Raw genomic sequence first — 19,172 nt, forward strand, 5'->3', positions numbered from 1 at the left:
GTGACCAAGTCCCCAGACAGGCCCTTGAACTTCAATCTGGCCCCCGGGGTGGAAGGTTCGGAGACTCTTCTCCTCTTCCTACTCTGCCGTAGGCATGGAAACGCTCCAGCTGACGTCACACGCCAACTCGCGGCGCTCCTTGCTTGCGTTGCTGCCGATGATTGGCTGGCTCGGAGGCGCGGTCCCTCCTTTTGGCGGCGCGGCAGTCTCGCGCTCCGCCGCGCGCGCCCCTGCATGGAAGGGACTGGCTGGCCAGCTGGGGGCCTCGGACTCCCCGCCTCCTCTCTCCGCCTCCTCTCTCCGCCTCCATCCCCAGTCGCAGGGTGTCCTCGAGCTCCTCCGCGCGCTGCCTGGCAGTTTGCCTTGTCCTCGTCCTCGCGCCTCCTATCCATGGCCACCGCAGCGACCGAGGAACCGTTTCCCTTTCATGGGCTGCTCCCGAAAAAGGAGACTGGGGCCGCCTCGTTTCTCGCCCGCTACCCGGACTACGATGGGCGAGGGGTGCTCATCGCTGTGTTGGACACCGGGGTAGACCCGGGGGCACAGGGCATGCAGGTGAGGGAGTCCTGGAGGCCGCAGCTCCGGGGGTGGAGATCCGTTGCTCTGGAGGCCCGGCGCAACGAGGGAGGGGCTGTCGGGGAAGGGGAGACGGGGACTCGGCCTCTCGGGCGCCGCCGAGGCTGCTGGGGTCGCGGTCGCTGTATGCGGAAGGAGGGGAAGACTATCGCGCGCAGGGCCGTGCATGGGGACTGGTACTCGCGCGCCCACCGTGGTCTCGGGGGATGTCCGGGGCTCCCAGGTGGTGAGGACTGGAGGGTGCACTTGAAACAGACAATAGCGGCGTGGAGGGCCGTGCAGGTTGTCGGGAGGGAACTTGTGCCCAAGGGCCACCATCCCTCGTTGCCTGGTGAGCCTGCCTCGCCTGAAGCCCCTGGACACCACAAATAGTCGGGGTTTCCATTTTTTTCAGGGTCTTACTGGTGGGGGTGGGGAGGAGTGTGTTTAATAGGTAATCCAAATAAAGAAGTTTTTCTTTGAAGATACCGGTTTTTATTTGTGTGGCTTTGTTGGGGTGAGGGGGTGCGTTATTGGGGAAGGTTTTGCATTTAATGTGAAAATGAGGTTTTCTTTAGAGGAAGCTGTCAGCTTCCGGGAACCCTTCCAGTAGTTTTGTCCATTCTGGCTTTTTTGTTTGTTTCGTTTTGTTTTGTTTTAAATTATAAGCTAGTGCTTTCCTTTTTCTATGGTCTGTTTTGGGTCTGTGTTGCATAAGATAAAATGGCGAAATAAAATACATGTTAATATGTACGTGGAAAATAAAATATTTAACATGTACAGAGTAATTAATGTGGTGGGCTTTCAGGCTATTTATTAAAAATAAATTTTACTTATTATAGTTACATACATCCTGACTAAAAAAAGCATTTAAAGTTTACAGATAGCTATGGAATTTGCTGCTCAGTAACAATATTCAGAGAACTCAGGCTTTGGGATAGCTAGCTTTTTTCTTTCAGTACACTAGGAAAATAAGCCTCCCTAAAAGAAAACATCTCTGACAAAACCCACTGCATTTGATCATTCTGTTACTTGACATTCCCTCCAGACTTTGTGTTCTTCTTGCTACTTTCTATCGTTTACTTACTTTTCTTCCAGTTGTTATGTGTACTTCTTGTTTCCCCAACCAGTTCTTAAGGACTCAACACTAATACTTGTTTTGTATGGGCTGCTAAACACACTGTCAGGTTGGGTGATTTGCAGTAGAAGAGTCTCTTTAAAAGTTCAGTCCAGAATTTTTGTTTTTGTTTTTTAGAAGGGAGGGAAGTGACTTTGTAGCTAAATATTGTTCCTCCAGAAGTTTTCTAGCATTTTGACAATGGTATCCTTAGTGAGAGTAGAGTGAAGATTTAGGTAAGCAGCAGCATTGCTGTTAGTGAGCTTCCTCACTAGGATGCAATGAGATTCACTGGACTACATATCCCATCCAAAAAAAGAAACACCTGAGTTCAAATCCATCCTGAGACATTTACTAACAGTGTGACCTTGGGCAATTTACTTAACCTCAGTTTCCTCACCTGTAAAAATGAGGTTAATATTGCCTACCTCTCACAGTTGTGGTTAGGATAAATGAAGCAATATTTGTAAAATGCTTTGCAATCCTTAAAGCTCTGGATTTAGAAACAAAGAATTCTAAAACCTTGCTATCTGTGTGATTTCTCCTATTTCTAGGTTCTCAGGTGCCTCAATTATATAATGCAAGATTTTAAACTAGATTTTACCTCGGTTTCCTTTCAGATGTAAATCTTTACAATACGGTGATCCTTATGACTCTCATAGTATAATGATAGGAATAAACTGTTAATATCTATGAGTCCTCCAGATTATTTGCAGGGTCTGTTAAAGTATTTAACATTTCACAGTTGCCTTAACACTAATTTAAAAAAAAATATTTTTTTCAGAAATCACCTCTGTAGTATTCTCATTGAGAATGCCAGTCTTCCCATTAGCTTTTGTGAATTTTATTAAGGGCTAAGTAGTTCACCCCTTTCAGTTATAAGTGGATCAAAAAAGTTTAAGAAATGAAGACCTTTAGAAGCCATTGTATTTTTTTTTTCTAATCCCTTAGAATGTAAGATCCTTAAGGGCAAAGAATTGAATTTTTTTCCTTGCTTTTTGGAGGGAGAAAGGTAGGGCAGTTGGGGTTAAGTGACTTGCCCAAGGTCACACTGCTAGTATATATTAAGTTTCTGAGGCAGGATTTGAACTCAAGTCCTCCTGACTCCAGGGCCCATGCTCTATTCACTGTGCCACCTAGCCACCCCGGAATTGAATGTTTTTTTATCCCCAAACAATGCTTTGCACTTTGTCAGTGCTTAATAAATGTTTGTTGACTTGAATGAATACAGAAATGAATCTGTCCATCAAATTGTTTCCTTGTTCTTTTTCCCTTCCCATAAAGCAACAGCGTTTGCTTTGCTAGGTTTGCTTTGAAAATTAATTATAGGTGAAGATTAATTATCTATGAGCCTTTAAAGTGCTCATGAAAAGTAGTGTTACATAATCACTAATTTTAAAAGTAGTAGTATTTATTGGCAGGCACTTGCTGTGGGTCTTAAACATCCTCAGTGTTAGTCCTTATTGGATTATACCCTGGGTGTATTAATATAGTAGATAAATAAAATATGATAGATAAAATGATGAAATCAAATGAAAATCTAGACTTCATCTTCTAGGAACATTCATTCTGTGGTATTTAAAGGTACGTAAAAGGGACAATTCAGTCAGTTCAAAAGACATTTACTAAATGCCTATGTGCTCTACTCTGATAAAAAGACAAATATGAAACAGTTCTTGTTTTAAAGGTGATTTCTGTGGTTAATATGTACATGGAAAATAAAATATAAAACATGTACTGAGTAATTTCTGGGGTGGGCTTTCAGGCTAGGCATTCTATAGGAGATGAACATTGAAGGAAGGTAGGAATTCTTTTATGTGTTGGGGAGTGAATTCCAGTCATGGGTGGCAGCTTGTATAAAAGGACTGAGAAAGAATATCACCTGTGAGGAAAAAAAGTAGACTAATTTGGTTGGAACATGGAGTGTTTAAAGGTGAGTTAAATGTGATGAGCCCAAGAAAGTAGACTTAGAGCTGCAAGACTGTGAAGGACTTTAAAATTGAAACTGGAATTTACATTCTGTCTTTGAATCATGAGGAAATCACTGGAGCTTCTTGAGCAGCATGTGATATGGTCAGAATTGTGCAGTTTGGCAGCTCTGTGGTATGTGGATTGGAGAGGGCAATGGGGAAGCAAGAGTTCAAGGTGATGAGGTCCTGACTAGATCAGTAGCTTATGAGTAGAAAGAAGAAAGAGAGGTGAGAAAAGGTTGTGGAGTTTGAGATGCCTTAAGACATGCAGTTTGAAATGTCAAATAGGGAGTTCACAATATATTCTTGACCTAGATTTCAGGAGAGATTATGCAGATTATAGTTCAGTTCATGAAACCTGGTACAGTCATCATCAAAAGAAGTAATGTGCAACAAGTTAACTTCCAAATATGAAAGTTTTGCTTTTTAGACATTTTAAAAGCTTTTTCTTTGTTTGGCTTTTTTGGACACTAAATTAAAAGTATAAGGAAATGTATTGCAATTGGGAACAAGAAAATAGGCAAGGAAGTGGTATATTCAGGGAGGACCAAAAAGGACAAATTGGGGGACAAAGAATCTTTTAAAAAGCATAAGTAATACCATTTGATGGAAATGAAAACCTAGTGTTAACATTTTGTTGCTTCTCTGGGGCACAGTTTTCCTACTTTGGTGTCTCTTCTGACATTTTCAGGGGGAAAGGGAAGAGTAGAATGACTAAAGAGAGGAAAAAAAATATAGTTTTTTAAATATATCATCAAATATTTGAACATTCCCAGTTTCTATTATGTAGTCTTGTCAATAAACATTTATTAAACACATCCTATGTGCCAGCCTCTGTTAGATACTGTGTATATGAAGATAAAAGCAAAACACTTCTGTCTCAAGAAGCTTGCATTTTATATTTTATATTTGATACAGGATTAAATTGTTTGGTTTTTAAACTACTTCATAATCTGATTCCTTCCTGCCATTCCAGTCTTCTTGCACCTTAGTCCCCTCTTCTTTCAATCCAGTGATACAGGCCTTCTTGCTGTTCCTCATAAAGTACATTCCATCTCTTGACTGGGCATTTTCATAGATCTCTGTCTCTGATTTCCCTGACTTTTATTAGTCCCAACTAAAATTCTTCCTTCTACAAAAAGCCATTAGAAATCACCCCAAATGCTTTTCCTCTATGATTTTCTCTTTCACTAGCCTATGAGCAACTCCTTGACAGCTCCTTTGTTTTCCCGGTGCTCACTGTGTCTGGCATATAGTAGATGCTCAAAAAATGTTTGCTGACTAGATTTGATGATCCTTTGGAGGAGACATTTGCATAAATAGATAAATTCAAAACCACACACAAAACAGATTGTATCTACTGTAAATGTAGACTTTCAGAGTCTGTGAAGACTAATAAGTTATTAGAGACTTCCAGAAGGAAGTGTGACCTGAGTTAGGATTTGGATAGAGGAACAGAGATTATATTCCAGGATAGAGGAACATCACTGTTCTAAAGTAAGGAAGCAAAAGTGGTACGTAATTGGAACTGGGAGACCAGCCTGATTAAAGTGCAGGGTATATAGAGAAGTAGTGGTTAGATAGGTTAGGGTGGAGATCCACTGTGACAGGCATTTATTATTTCCTTTTAAATGTTTCTTTGGATTTGTAAACCTGGATATCAGTATTAGTTGACTAGTATTAAAATTGATCAGAAAAGTCTAGATGACAATCTTAGGGAAGAAAAAAAGTTCTGCTTTTTGGGTGGTCAAGAATCACTAATAACTGCTTGTCATTAATGGAGGTAATTTAATGATCATTGTGACAAATGTATTGTTTTCAAGATTTGCCAGAATTTCTGAGATTTGGTATTTAGTGTGATGCTATTTTTTTAAGTTGAAAGTAAAACTTACTAAGTACAGCATGTTATTAAACTTAAGAGAAATATTTCTTAAAGCACTTTAAAATATTTGCCAGTGGCGAAGTAGAAAGAGAACTGGCGTTGGAGTCAGAACACTCAGTTTTATATTTTACCTGTATCACTTGTTATATGTTTTTGCCTAAGTCACCTAGACAAAATGATTAACTTCTTTGGTCTTTCAATTCTAAATCTAGAAATTTTTGTGGAGCCTAGGTAGCAAGTGAATGTTTGATCTTTTTCTTTCACAGGTATTGAAAACTTGTGAAAGAATTCAGCAATGACTTAGGAGGAAAAAAAACAATATAGTATCACCTCACTTATGTGGGGTCACTAATCCAGTTTACCTTGACAAAAACTTGAAGGCAAGTTTATAAAAGGGCCTGAGAAATGAAAATAGATAACCTCAAAATATAGGTACTAAAGCTTAGGTGCTTGATTCAAAAGAGAATCTCTCAAGACTTATCAGTGAGAGCTAATTTATTTGTATTTTTTTAGACATAATTCTGAATAAAGTTGTTAGAATTATATTAGAATTCAGACAGTTCATTAAATCTTTAAATCTTTTTTTTTTTTTTTTTTTGCGTTATGGAGGGGGAAAGGCAGGGCAATTGGGGTTAAGTAACTTGCCCAAGGTTACATGGCTAGTAAGTATTAAGTGTCTGTGGCCAGTCTTGAACTCGGGTCCTCCTGGCTCCAGGGCCAGTGCTCTATTCACTGTGCCACCTAGCCGCCCCCTGTTCATTAAATTTTTCAACTGGCTTCTCAGGTAATGAATTCGAAAGTGCTAAAAAACTATTTTCAACTTCTCAAAATAAACATAAGTAAACTCAAAACTAAATTACCTAGGGAAATGAATCCATTTATAGGAAGTTAGATTACCCACAACTTTTCAGGAATTCCTTTATTTGCATCGTAATAGTTATATGATTTTTAAGATTTGCATAGCACTTAATTTTGTTTATCCTTAAAACAATATTGTAAAATAGATACTAACAGTATTATACCCATTTGACAGTTGAGGAAACAAGCTCAGAAAGATTGTGCCATGCCTGTGGTCAAAAAAATGTAGACTTGGGACCTAGGATTCTTCTGACTTCAAGTCTGATGCCCATTCCACATACTGGTGCTGCCTCTCATAATTAAGATATACCCATGAGGATTTACAGTGACATTATTTTATAAATAAAATGAATTGAAATAAGAGTATGTAGAAAAGCAATCACTAAATTAAAGTAAGCTTCATTCATATCACTGCTTATAAGCTTATCTTATTGGAAATATCTGCTTTGTCAGTGAAGCATTTTCTGATTTCTAGCTCAGCTAGGGCACTGGAAGGGACTTTGTGTGACTCATAAGCATTTTTTAATAGTTGTAATGCCTCCTTTTTCCATATTACATTTAAAACAAGCATATAGTTTTTACCATGTTTATTTAGTATGTGCTGTAATTGGACTTTGTGAATTTGCTGGAAACTGTCAAATATTGTTTTCATTTCCCATCTCTCCTTGCTGCCTTTCCCCACCCATTTCTAATCTCTTCAAAACATACAAATATAAGATATTCCATAATGGTAGCATGCTGTGTATGGATTGGATACTATTTCCTCTATGATTTATTAATTTTTTCCAGCTGGTTCTGGTTTTCACCATATTGGCTGATTGTTTTTATTTGTGGATTATTATTGTTTTGGTCCACTAAGGATAGTGTACAACCTCTGCACCATTAAATTATTGCTAGCAAAGGCAGTCTAAGAAACTAAAATATATCTTAAATATAAACAGATGTCAGGGCAGGATTGTCTTCCTACTGAAGCTCAGCATCACCTTCTAGACGCTTGATTGCCATAGCTCCTCTGCCACAGTAAGAAACTTGCCTATCAACAATGGCTGGGATTGAGGTCTGGATGATACCTTCCTTCCCGCCAGCTACTAAGGGAGGAGGAATTCTTGAGGAAGAAGAGAATTCCCTTCATCCAGTCATTGGTTGGGATTGTCCCCTAATATCTCAAGTTCCCAGATTGAAACTCAGATCAGGTTTTCTCCTAGAACCAATGGATAAATATATTTAGCTATCTTCTATTGCATTGTTTCTGTTGGGGAAAATACATTCTTAGCTTCAAACAGGAATTGAGGAGTAAACTTTTAGAAAACAATCTTTTTTGTAGGTCGAGGATCATATAATGGGGATTCTTCATTCATAGCCCTAGATAGTTAAAGATGTTTCTGGACTAATCCATTGTGTTCTTAATAAATTGCCTATTCTCTTTGATCCTGTCTTCCTTTTTTTGAAACTAATATTTTGTATTTTCTAATTACATGTAAAGACAATGTTTAACATTCATTTTTTTTATAAAATTTTGAGTTCCAAATTTTCTCCCTTTCTCTTCCCTCCTCTCTCCCTAAGACAGTAAGCAATTTAATATAAGTTATATACGTGCAATCATGTAAAACCTGTTTCTATGTTAGTCATGTAAAAGAAGAAACAGTTTGCAAAAAAATTACAGTGTCCTGTCTTTCACGTTGTACTAACCCAAAGTCTTAACACTGCTATGCAGTGAATCTATTCAGTAATGTTTTTATGATTGAATAGTCGTTGGGATTTGTCAATCTTTTTATTTATAGCATTTTTAAAAATTTTGATTACAAGAATCCTGGTTATTTGGGGTTTCTGTACAGCAATTTCTCAACTAAAAGTTTGAACTCGTAGAAGCAGGACTGCCCCTGGGCTCTGGCTTCCACCTTCCCCAATCCGTGTTAAAAGGGGACTCTAAACAAACTTTGGAGCTGCAGAACCCACAAAATGACACAGAGAAGCTAACCTACCACTGAGGACGGCCTGCCCGGCCGACAGGAATAGGCCATCCCAGTGCTCTGGGAGCAGAGTCCAGCCACTTTCTAGCCAAGGTTTTAGCCCCAGGGCGGGCCTCACCAGCCGCTGGCTGGAGGGACTCCAGATCACCAGCAACTGTGGCTGTTTTCAGATTTATCAACACATAGATGCAAAGGACAAAGTGAGAGGTCAGTTCAGTGTGGACTTTGGGACCAGTAGTGGGGATTGGATAGGCTTTTGCCCCCAGGGAGAGAAGCCGTTGAGACACCCGGCACAGCCAGCACCATGTGGCAACTTCAGCTCCTGGCATGCAGAGTGTAGGAGGACCAAGCGACCAGTCTGTAGGGTAATCGCTCTTGCTTTAACCTGCTTGGAACCAGATTGCGGTCTAGGGTGGAGATCCTGGGGTGCATGACCAGCTTGCAAGAGCGTGTGGAAGCCTCAGGGCACCCAACTAATACCTTGGGCAGTTGAGAAAACCCCAGCTTTTGGAAGGAAAGCTTCCCTGTCTGGTGGCAGAGTCCTACTGTGGCAAAAAGCCCAGGGGTTAAGTGACTGAGCAGCGACATGACCATACAAAGGAAGCAAAACAAACAGAAGACTCCAACGTTAGACTCCTATTTTGGGGACAAAAAGGAGCAAAGCGTGGAATAGGAGGAAGACAGTGAAGTCAGAATTCCTGCACCAAAAGCTTGGAAGGAAAATACGAGCTGACTACAGGCCATAGAAGACCTTAAGAAGCAGATAAGAGAAGTGGAGGAAAAATTGAGAAGAGAAATGAGAACGATGCAAGAAAATTACTAAATGAGAGTCAACAGTCTGAATGAGGAAAATCACACCTTAAAAAACAGATTGACTCAATTGGCAAAAGAGGTTCAAAAAGGCAATGAGGAGAAGAATGACTTGAAAAGCCAAATTTGCCAGATGGAAAAATAATCTCAAAAGCTCAATGAGGAGAATCGTTCTCTCGTATTTAGATTAGAGCAAAGGGAAGCTAGTGACTTTAAGAGAAATCAAGATGATGTTAAACAGATCCAAACAAATGAAAGAATAGAAGGCAATGTGAAATATCTCATGGGAAAAACCACTGACCTGGAAAATAGATCCAGGAGAGATAATTTAAAAATTATTGGACTACCTGAAAGCCATGATCAGGGAAAGAACCTAGAAATCATCCTCCAAGAAATTCTCAAGGAAAATTGCCCTGATGTTTTAGAACTAGAAGGCAAAATACAGATTGAAAGAATCCACCGATCACCTCCTGAAAAAAGATCCCAAAAAGAAAACTCCTAGGAATATTATAGCCAGGTTCCGGAATTCCCAGATCAAGGAGAGAATATTACAAGCAGCCAGGAAGAAACAATTTGAATATTTTGGAAACACAATCAGGAGAACACAGGATCTGGCAGCTTCTACACTGAGTGATCGAAGGGCCTGGAATAGGATATTCCAGAGGGCAGAGGAGCTGGGATTAAAACCAAGAATCACCTACCCAGCAAAACTGAGTCTCATCTTTCAGGGGAAAATATGGTCATTCAGTGAAATAGAGGACTTTCAAAAGCATTCTTAATGAAAAACCAGAGTTGAATAGAAAATTTGACATCCAGATACAGGAAGCAAGAGAAGCTTGAGAAGGTAAACAGGGAAAAGAAATCATAAGCCACTGATCAAAGTTGAACTATTAACATTCCTACATGGAAAAACGATAATTGTAACTGATAAAAGTTTTCTCAGTATAAAAATAGTTGAAGGGAAAATATATATATATATATATATATATATATATATATATATATATATATATATATATATATATATATCTGAGGGTATATGGGCATATGAATACATGTGTGATTATGTGTAAATTTGCTTACAGGTATACATAGATAGAGGGCACAGGACCAATTTAATAGGAAGGGATGATACTTAAAAGGTGAAATTAAGAGGTGAGAGAGGAATATAATGAGAGGAGATGGAGAGAGACAGAATGGGATAAACTATCTCATAAAGAAGAGGCAAGGGAAAATGCTTACAATGGAGGGGAAGAATAGGAAGGCAAAAGGGAATGGGTCAACCTTATTCTCACTGAATTTGTCTTGGGGAGGGAATGAAATACACACTAAATAGGGTATCACCCTACAGGAGAGTAGGGAGAAGGGGATAAGAAGGCGAGATGATGGAAGGGAGGGCAGGCTGTGGGGGAGGGATGTTGGAAGCACTCACTTTTGAAAAGGGATGGGATCAAAGTAGAGAATAGAACAAGTGGGTGGTGGGATAGGAGGGAGGGAAATAATAGTCAGTCTTTTACAATATATCTACTATGTTAATGTTTTGCATTAGCTACACATGTACAACCTATTCTGAACTGCTTATCTTCCCAGTAAGGGTGGGTGACAAGGGAGGAAGGGAATGAATCTGGAATTCAAAGTTTTAAAATCAAATGTTTAAAATTATATATACATGCATACTATTATTAATACTATCTTACATGTAATTGGGAAATAAGATATACAGGCACTGGGGCATAGAGATCCACCATGCCCTACTGAAAAGTCTAAGGGGGTATGGGAGAGAGCAGATTGGAGGAGGAGATATCCTGTGGAACTGCTATTCGGGGGTGGTGGGTAGGGGAAGAACAGGGAGAAAATTTGTAACTCAAAATCTGGCAGAAATTAATGATGTAAATCAGAAATTAATAAAGCATTTGAAAAATATAAATTAAAAAATCATTTCTTGTTTTTCAGTTTACTACTGATGGGAAACCTAAAATCGTTGATATCATAGATACAACAGGAAGTGGTGATGTGAATACTTCTACAATAGTAGAATCAAAAGATGGGGAAATTGTTGGACTTTCAGGAAGAACTCTTAAGGTAATAACTTATTTGTTGTTACTATTACTTTTCCATGTTATATTCTTAGTTCATTTATAATATCACTTCAGGCTATCTAATAATAGTTAGCATTTTTATAGCACTTTAAAGTTTGTAAAGTGCTTTGCAAATATCATCTCATTTTATCCTCACAACAACTCTGGAAAGATAGGTTCTATTATCATCTCTATTTTATAGATAAGGAAGCTAAAGCTGAGGTTAAGTAACTTGCCCAGTTTAGGATAGGCATCATGTAAAAAGATGGTGCTTGAGCTAGGTATTAAAGCAAGTTAGGGATTCTCTTAGATGACGTGGGAGGGAGTTAACATGGAGGTAGCCAGTGCAGAGGTAGAGAGAGTATATACATGTTGTGTTATATGTGAGGAATATAAGTCTAGTTTTGTTAAACCAGGGTAGGAAGGGAAGTAATAAAAAGTTAGGTTGGAAAGATAAGTTGGGGCCAAGTTGTGAAGGGCTTCGAAAGCACAACGGAGAGGTTTACATATTTTTTCCTTAGAGACAGTTGGGAACCACTGAAGTTTGAGTAGGGGAGAGAAATGGTTATTTTGGCGTCTATGTGGAGAATGACTTGGAGTAGGGAAGGCAGAGCATTGGCAGTAATCCAGGTGAGAGGTGAGGAGGGCCTGAACTGTGAAGTGGTAGCTGTGTGAATAAGGAGGAGGAGTTGGATATAACATAACATTTGTATGTAGAAAGAGCAAGATGGCATGAATAGTCAGAGCCATAGAGAAAGAATGAAGAGTCTAAGATATCACAAATTTAAGAGATGAATATACTAACGTAGAGACAGAATAATTTAAAAGAGAAAGAAAAATGTCAAGCAAAACTAGCACTAGAAAATTCTGACATTTTCTACAGTGTTTTGCATTTATAGACCCTCTATGAAGGCAGAAAATGATTTCTTTTTTCAAACAGTGCTCCACATTTCTAAATTTACTCCAGTCAGCCATATTATTCACTTAGGATTTTTATAACTTATGTTACTCATACGTTAATGTTCTTAATTGCTTGAGACTAGAGAGTAGTCTTTAAATGAGTTTTTTTTTAACAAAATTAGTTATTACTTGATATTTGATCATAGACTCTCCAAAGCCCCTTTTAACTCTAGCTATTTCTCTCTTAAATGATATGTTCATTGATTAGTTTTCTTGCATATAGTAGTTTAGAAGTAGCAAGCAGAGAGTAAGAAGGTTATAGCTAAGCTAAGACAGAAACTACAGGTAAACTAAAACTAAGGGGAAGAAGAGATATCAGGAAAAGACTAAACCATGTTCATTGTTTAAGAAGTAAGGAAAATTTAGGGCATGGCTTTTATAAAGTAATAAGATTGATTCTACAAATAACATTGATTTAACTTTATACCCAAAGAGTACTAGACATCTATCTACCTTATCACCATTCGTGGCCTAGTTTTGTTTGCTCAGGTTCTGAGAAATTGTACATAGGCATCTTGCTCTCTCTAGACTGGTTCCAGATAGCATGAAGGTCTTGGGATTTTTGGAACTTTAGATGAGATAGGAAAAAAGACCTGTAGCACCATAAAATGGTAAGCGAACCATACATACCTTTGAATGTACCCATTGTGAGTAGATCAGGTAAGATTGAAGAATCTTTTGGTGTCAGTATCTGAACTCGTATGTTAATCATTTACACCACTTGTCTTTATGTCTCCCCTTTTCCCTGTAAAGGAAGAGGCCTAATCTAACCAGCTTGTTGTCACATTAAGATCAGATTTGTCATTACAATAACGTTCTTCCTAATCTCAATTTCATAATAAGGTGTGTAACAGATAACATTTAATGAAAGGACAAATTATTTTTCCCCCCTTCATAGATTCCAACAAATTGGACAAATCCCTCAGGCAGATACCATATTGGTATAAAAAATGGTTATGACTTCTATCCTAAGGCTCTTAAAGAGAGGATGCAGGTAATGTATTATACTTGTCACATACATATTAAAAGTTAATGCTAATGAATAAGAATTAGTGCCAATGAATACCATATTTACTCTTCTTTCTTAACCTGATGAATCCTCACTTCCCTTGAAAATATTTTCCCTGTATAATTTCCTCCTCAGCATTAGTGTTTTTGCTTTCTTTAGAGTACTAATCACTGTTGCTGTTAGACTTCTCTAAGAGTTAAAGGTCTTTGCCAGAAGAGATGAAGGCTTAATCTTTTTAGGAACTGTTCTCTTTTTCTACTTGCATTTTGACTTACTCCCCCACATTGCCACTTCTTACCATGTTCTTCCTTGTTGACTTTTTTCACTAGTTCTAACCTTCATGAACTTTGTCTTATTAGTGTTGGAAAAACAAAAAAATGTTAATATAAGGAGTATGTTATTAGTAGAAGTAGTATACAGGTCAGGAAATGGAACTTAGTATTTGCATATATGAGTCTGAGTTGTTTAATTACCTTTTAATTGGGAGCTCATTTACTAGATACAAATTATATACTATATGCAAGCTACAGACAGTTTCCTCATTGTCTTTGTAACCTTTGTTTAAAAATTGCATTTAAAAAATTAATGAGGGGACGGCTAGGTGGCACAGTGAATAGAGAACCAGCCCTGGCGTCAGGAGGACCTGAGTTCAAATTTGGCCTCAGACTCTTAACAATTACTAGCTATGTGACCTTGGGCAAGTCACTTAACCTCAACTGCCCTACCTTCTCCCTTCCAAAAAGCAAAAAAAACAATATTAATGAACCCAGTTTTCCTTTCAGGGGCATATTGAATTGTACAATAATACTAAGATTTATCTTGATGTAGTGATTACAGAGACCTCAATTTAGTCAGATAGAGATAGATTATTGTTTGGAGTATGCTTTTCTTAACTAGTAAAATTTTGTTTACATTTGAAATTTTATTTGATATTTAAAAGTATAATTTATATATGTTTTTTAAAACTGCATAAATTCATGTGTTGCTAGATTTTTTCTTTTGTTTTGTTAAGATAAGACATGCCATTTATTATCAGAATTGGATCTTAGCTAATACTAACTAAATCTTAGTGAGGAAAAAATTGATGGTAATGGAGGTATTAAGGGTATTTCCATCTGCATTCAACTCTATTATTCTGTAAAGTCAAAGTATTTTTTTAAGTATGTAAAAATTTAAAGTTATTGAAAAGTTCAATGCTAAATGCTATTAATTGCTTATTACATTCTTTGTGGTTCATTAGTTGGCAGTCACTATATAAGGTCTTACTTTACATTTTAAGTTAAAACTGTAGTTTCCTATTTCAATTTGAAATAGCAGCATTTTGTTTTGGAAAGCAGCAGATTCTGATTTTGGAATAGTTGGAGTTGTGGTAATTGAATAAAAATGGAAGACTCATTTTCTTAAAATAAAATGCCATAAATCTTTTATCTTTTTATTACTTGATGCATAGCCTTGCTAACTTTACTAACATTATATTTGTCTATGTTAATTATATAAGCATCCAAATGTAATTAGCAATGGAGTTCACAAGTAAAATTGTCTAAACTACAGTATAATTTTTAGGAAATTTATTTGTTTTTCAGAAAGAACGTAAGGAGAAAATTTGGGACCCTGTTCATAGAGTCGCACTTGCAGAAGCTTGTAGGAAACAGGAAGAGTTTGATGCTGTTAACAGCTCTTCTTCTCAAGTTGGTGCTAATAGTTTAAATAAAAATATTGGTAAAGAATATGCTTCCTTAGGGAATGAAAATTCTGTTTTTGAAGTATTTCTTAAACAGTTTGCTTATTTTTGTGATTTGTAACACCATTCCTCCTCTTAAAGTTGTTATGGACTCTGTACCTTAAACTATTTTGTTAAATATGATCTTTGACTAAGTATTGTACAAAAGTTTAGTTTAAAAGTGGGGTCTTGGTTTCATTTCATTTGTATCCTAAAAACAAAAAATTCTTGTCCTGCCATTTCATTGGTAGTTTACTATTCATTGGCAGTTTAATAATTTTTAAATAATGGAAAATTAAACTTTATTAAAGGTCAAGACTAAAACAATTACTTTGACACATTTGAGAATCATCACTTCACTAATCATTAGGATAAATATTTTTTAAACACTTCAGACAATACTAAGTATATGTGACAACTCTATCTTTTTGGAAAAAATTAAGACCCACACCATATGAAAAGTAATTGTGTAGCAGGGTTTTTCCAGTGAACTCAGATTTCTTTATCATTTTATTTTCACAGTAATTCTTTGAATTAAATGTAGAAAAGCAAGTTCATGCTAATTTTTTTTTGTCTCCTATGGATATGGCTATAATATGTAGCAAGGTTGAAAGCTTTTTGCACATGTGCATTTTCACATTTTCTATCTCTGAAGAATCCTTAATCTTTTGCCAGCTCACTGGTCTCAATTTAACCTCTTACTTAGATTTTATTTTGAAATCTCATTTTCTGACTCTGTAATAGACTTGATTTATCATTGGATGTCTTGATAAATCATAGGAATATTATGTGTGCATTGCTGAATGCTTTAGATTTTAAAAAGTTTTTGTAATAAAGATGGTGACTTCCATTAACCATTTGTTAAATATCTGTTGTTTCAGATGTTTTTTAAAACATCCTGGATTTATGCATGAATTTCATAACTCTAAACTAGAGATCGACTTGATTCAATAAATATTGTTGTTGTTTTTTTCTTTAGCCTATTAAATTGAAAGGAATTGAAGACCAATGATTTCTTTAACTACTATGGATACCTAAGGAGTTGATTTTTTTTCCCCTAGATCTTTAATGACAAATGTAACATGAGCTGGTATATTGAATAACATGAGTTCGTTTATAACCAGTTCTTAAAATAGCTTGAAAACTGATTAGAGAACATTAGTAGCTATGTATTTTATTAACTGCTATAGGAATAAGGGAAGACAGATGTTCTTATCATAAGGATTGAGAACTTAATTTACAGCCATCTCATTAGATGGAGCCACAATTTAGGGTAAGAAAACAAAATGACCTTTTGTTTTTCTGGAATAAAGTTCATACAATAGAGTATAAAATCAAGAAAAAAACAATAGAGTGTAAAATCTTATATCTATGCAGATTGTATTGATAAGTGGAGTAGTGGTATATATTTATTCTTTAGAAGCAAAAATGTACCAATAATTTGCATGTTTGTGTTATCTTTTTTAGTTAAGCAAATTAATCAGGGAGGAGCTTCAAAGTCAAGTAGAACTGTTAAATTCCTTTGAGAAAAAATATAGTGACCCTGGCCCTGTCTATGACTGCTTAGTTTGGCATGATGGCGAAACCTGGAGGTAAACCAATTCTGTGTGTCTTTTCATATTTTAATTATTTTCAAAAGTGTTTAAATAGAACAAAATTAAATCTTATAAGGTATTCTGATGATTGTATTATATAACAGCAATTCTGCCGACCAAACTACATAAAAACCAAGTTAATACTTATTTTTGTGTGAAGCATTGGGGAAAATTGCACACTTTGGATGTACAAGTATTCCAAAAATCTTAGTTAAGTTTTAGGCTAGTAAACCTTAAAAGTGCACTAAGATATTTGTTTTAATCCTTTGAGAACTACATTTTTAAAGTATGCTTCACCTTTTGTCATGGGTATGTTAAGTTATGTTATAAGTGATGATTTTGTAAATTTAATTGTTTTAAATGTATTTGCTTTTTAAAGGATTTCTGTGAATATTTAACTGAAATTAGTTGATTCCACAAAACCATGTTTGGCAGTTGACATAGGATGCACTAACTGTTGCAAATAAGAGTGGCATTAGTGATTGGCAAAAATAAAATTTAACTATAAAACCTTAAGTTAGATCTTTATAGAGATTTGGGACTATGCAGTGATTTAATGGTGATATGTACTGTTTCTGCCATACCCTCCTTCCTTGGCCCCTAGGTATCTGAGGAGTCTTATATGGTGGGGAGGGGCATAAAGGATTCTATTGATGTGATACCATTCCCCTGTACAACAACCTCTTGCTTTTCTCTTTGTCTTGAGTCCGGTAAGGGGGACCTTAGTCCAGTAAAGGGGAGATACTAAGGTGATCCTATGGTGCCTACCAAAGATTTATTTTCTCATTAGTCTGAATATTGAAAATTATAAAGGAAGAAGGAATTTTTCTCTTGAGGCATTAGCCAGGGTAATAGTAAAGTTTTGCTATTTTGTGTTAAGGCTTGGTTAGAGTTTATACTTTAAGACAGTATTATGCTTGATGTGTTTGCTAGGAAATAATTAAGTCAAATCAATGATCCATCTATCCCAAGTGTTCTTAGTCTGGCTCTATGATTGTAAGAGATGTTTAATGGGAGAGCAAAGTTGTGGTCCCTTGTATGATTTAGATCTCACAAAGTTAATAGGCCTAACTTTAAAAAAGTATAGATATATTTAAGTGTTTATATTATGCAGTCCTTGAAACTGGTTTTTATTTTTTGCCTTTAACACTTCAGTTTACTATTTATTGTGCATTATAATGTGTCAAGATATTAGGAGACACCCTGTTTTCCAGAACTAAGGCTAACTTAATGCCAGTGAATACCAGCTCCTATCTGGTCGACAGCTTCAAACTTTTGCGTATTAGCTTATTTTATCCTATTATAGACTTTGACATTTTTTTTGGTCTCTCCAGGACTTACCTTTTAATAAATGTATAGCAAAGAATCCTTTTTGCAGTATGAATGATCATCCTCTGATTTTGTGTTTTATCAGTTCTATAATTTATGCATTCATCTTACTTGCCAGCTTCTAGATGAACCTTTTCAGAATTCCCTCAACTTCTAGTACCCTTCCCTGAATTACCTTGTATTTATTTTGAGTATACCTATTTATCTGTATGTTCTTTCCCTTGATAGAATAGAAGCTCCTTGAGGGAAGGGACTGTTTCATTTTTTGCATTTTTATGCATAGTGCCTAGCACATAATAGGAGTTTAATAAATGCTTGCTGATTGCAAGATATACAGATTAGGAGATTCAGAAGTGATTAGATTGTGATCCTAGTTATCAAGGAGCTTGCTGTTATAATATCCAGTTAAATATAACATCTTAGCCCATTAACATAGCCTTGTTGATGTAGCTACCATAATTTCTTTCAAGTGAAATATTCTAAGTAAATATCCCTGCCTGTTTAGTAATAAAAAAGTCATCCTTTGATGCAGTATTTATGGAGAATTCCTCTATTTCAGTACCTACCTAATTGTTTGCCAGTTAATTCAGACATTTATTAAGTACCTTCCACATGTAAGGAACTGTGCTAAGTTGCTAGGCATAACTGATAATCTTATAATCTTATGGGGAGAACAAGGATGTGAGTCACCTTTTAATCATATATACATATCTAATAAAAGGTAGATGTGGTAAGGACAAAGGAAAGATCTGTACAAGATGCTGAAAGAATATTTTAGTAAAAAGATCACTTCCATTGGGGGGTAAGCGAAGGCTTCAGAGAAGTGTTGGTATGTGAATTATATTGGAAAGAAAGAGCAGCTTTCCAATTGGTGAAAACGTGGAGGGAAGGTCTCTGGATACATGGATCAGGGGAATGAGATAGGAACCAACAATTAGTTGTGCACTTTCAGTGACACAGAATATATGATGGAAAGTAATGGAAAAAAGTTGAAAGGTAGGGTTGGAACCATCATTTGGAAGGCCTTTCATCCCAAGCAAAAGAGACCTTTTCCCCCCTTATAGGCAGGTAACCTTTGAAGCCTTTTGTAAGCAGGGGAATGACATGGTTAGACCTATACATTAGAAAAGATTATTTTAGCAGTTATGTGAAGGGTGGACTAATTATGTGAGCAGGAGACCAATTAGTAAGTAACATTCCAGGAACTTTTAATCAGGCTGTGGCAAGGAATGTAAAAAAGGATCTTTTGGGAGAGATGGTATAGGTAGAATCAATAGGACTTGAGAAATAATTAGATACAGGAAATGAGGAAGATAGAA

General features: G+C 36.6%; 1 protein-coding gene across 5 annotated transcripts in view; it reads left to right on the forward strand.

Annotated features, from left to right (window-relative positions):
• The first annotated feature begins 256 nt into the window (after positions 1-256).
• TPP2 (tripeptidyl peptidase 2) overlaps positions 257-19,172 on the forward strand; it is a 96,312-nt gene continuing 77,396 nt past the window's right edge. Inside the window, exons 1-5 of one of the 5 annotated variants that reach the window (XM_069064212.1) lie at positions 257-555; positions 11,116-11,244; positions 13,099-13,194; positions 14,793-14,897; positions 16,397-16,521. In XM_069064212.1, coding sequence (XP_068920313.1) covers positions 391-555; positions 11,116-11,244; positions 13,099-13,194; positions 14,793-14,897; positions 16,397-16,521 — 620 coding nt within the window. In that variant the 5' untranslated portion in view covers positions 257-390. Of the gene's footprint in view, positions 556-2,774; positions 3,257-3,575; positions 3,606-11,115; positions 11,245-13,098; positions 13,195-14,792; positions 14,898-16,396; positions 16,522-19,172 lie in introns of those variants that run through there. The other 4 variants (XM_069064209.1, XM_069064210.1, XM_069064213.1 and 1 more) reach the window with 4 other exon arrangements.

This window comes from Petaurus breviceps, unplaced genomic scaffold (assembly GCF_028583685.1).
Source record: "Petaurus breviceps papuanus isolate PSGF00001 unplaced genomic scaffold, PetGlider_PUasm1.0 90625, whole genome shotgun sequence".
Taxonomy (NCBI): domain Eukaryota; kingdom Metazoa; phylum Chordata; class Mammalia; order Diprotodontia; family Petauridae; genus Petaurus; species Petaurus breviceps.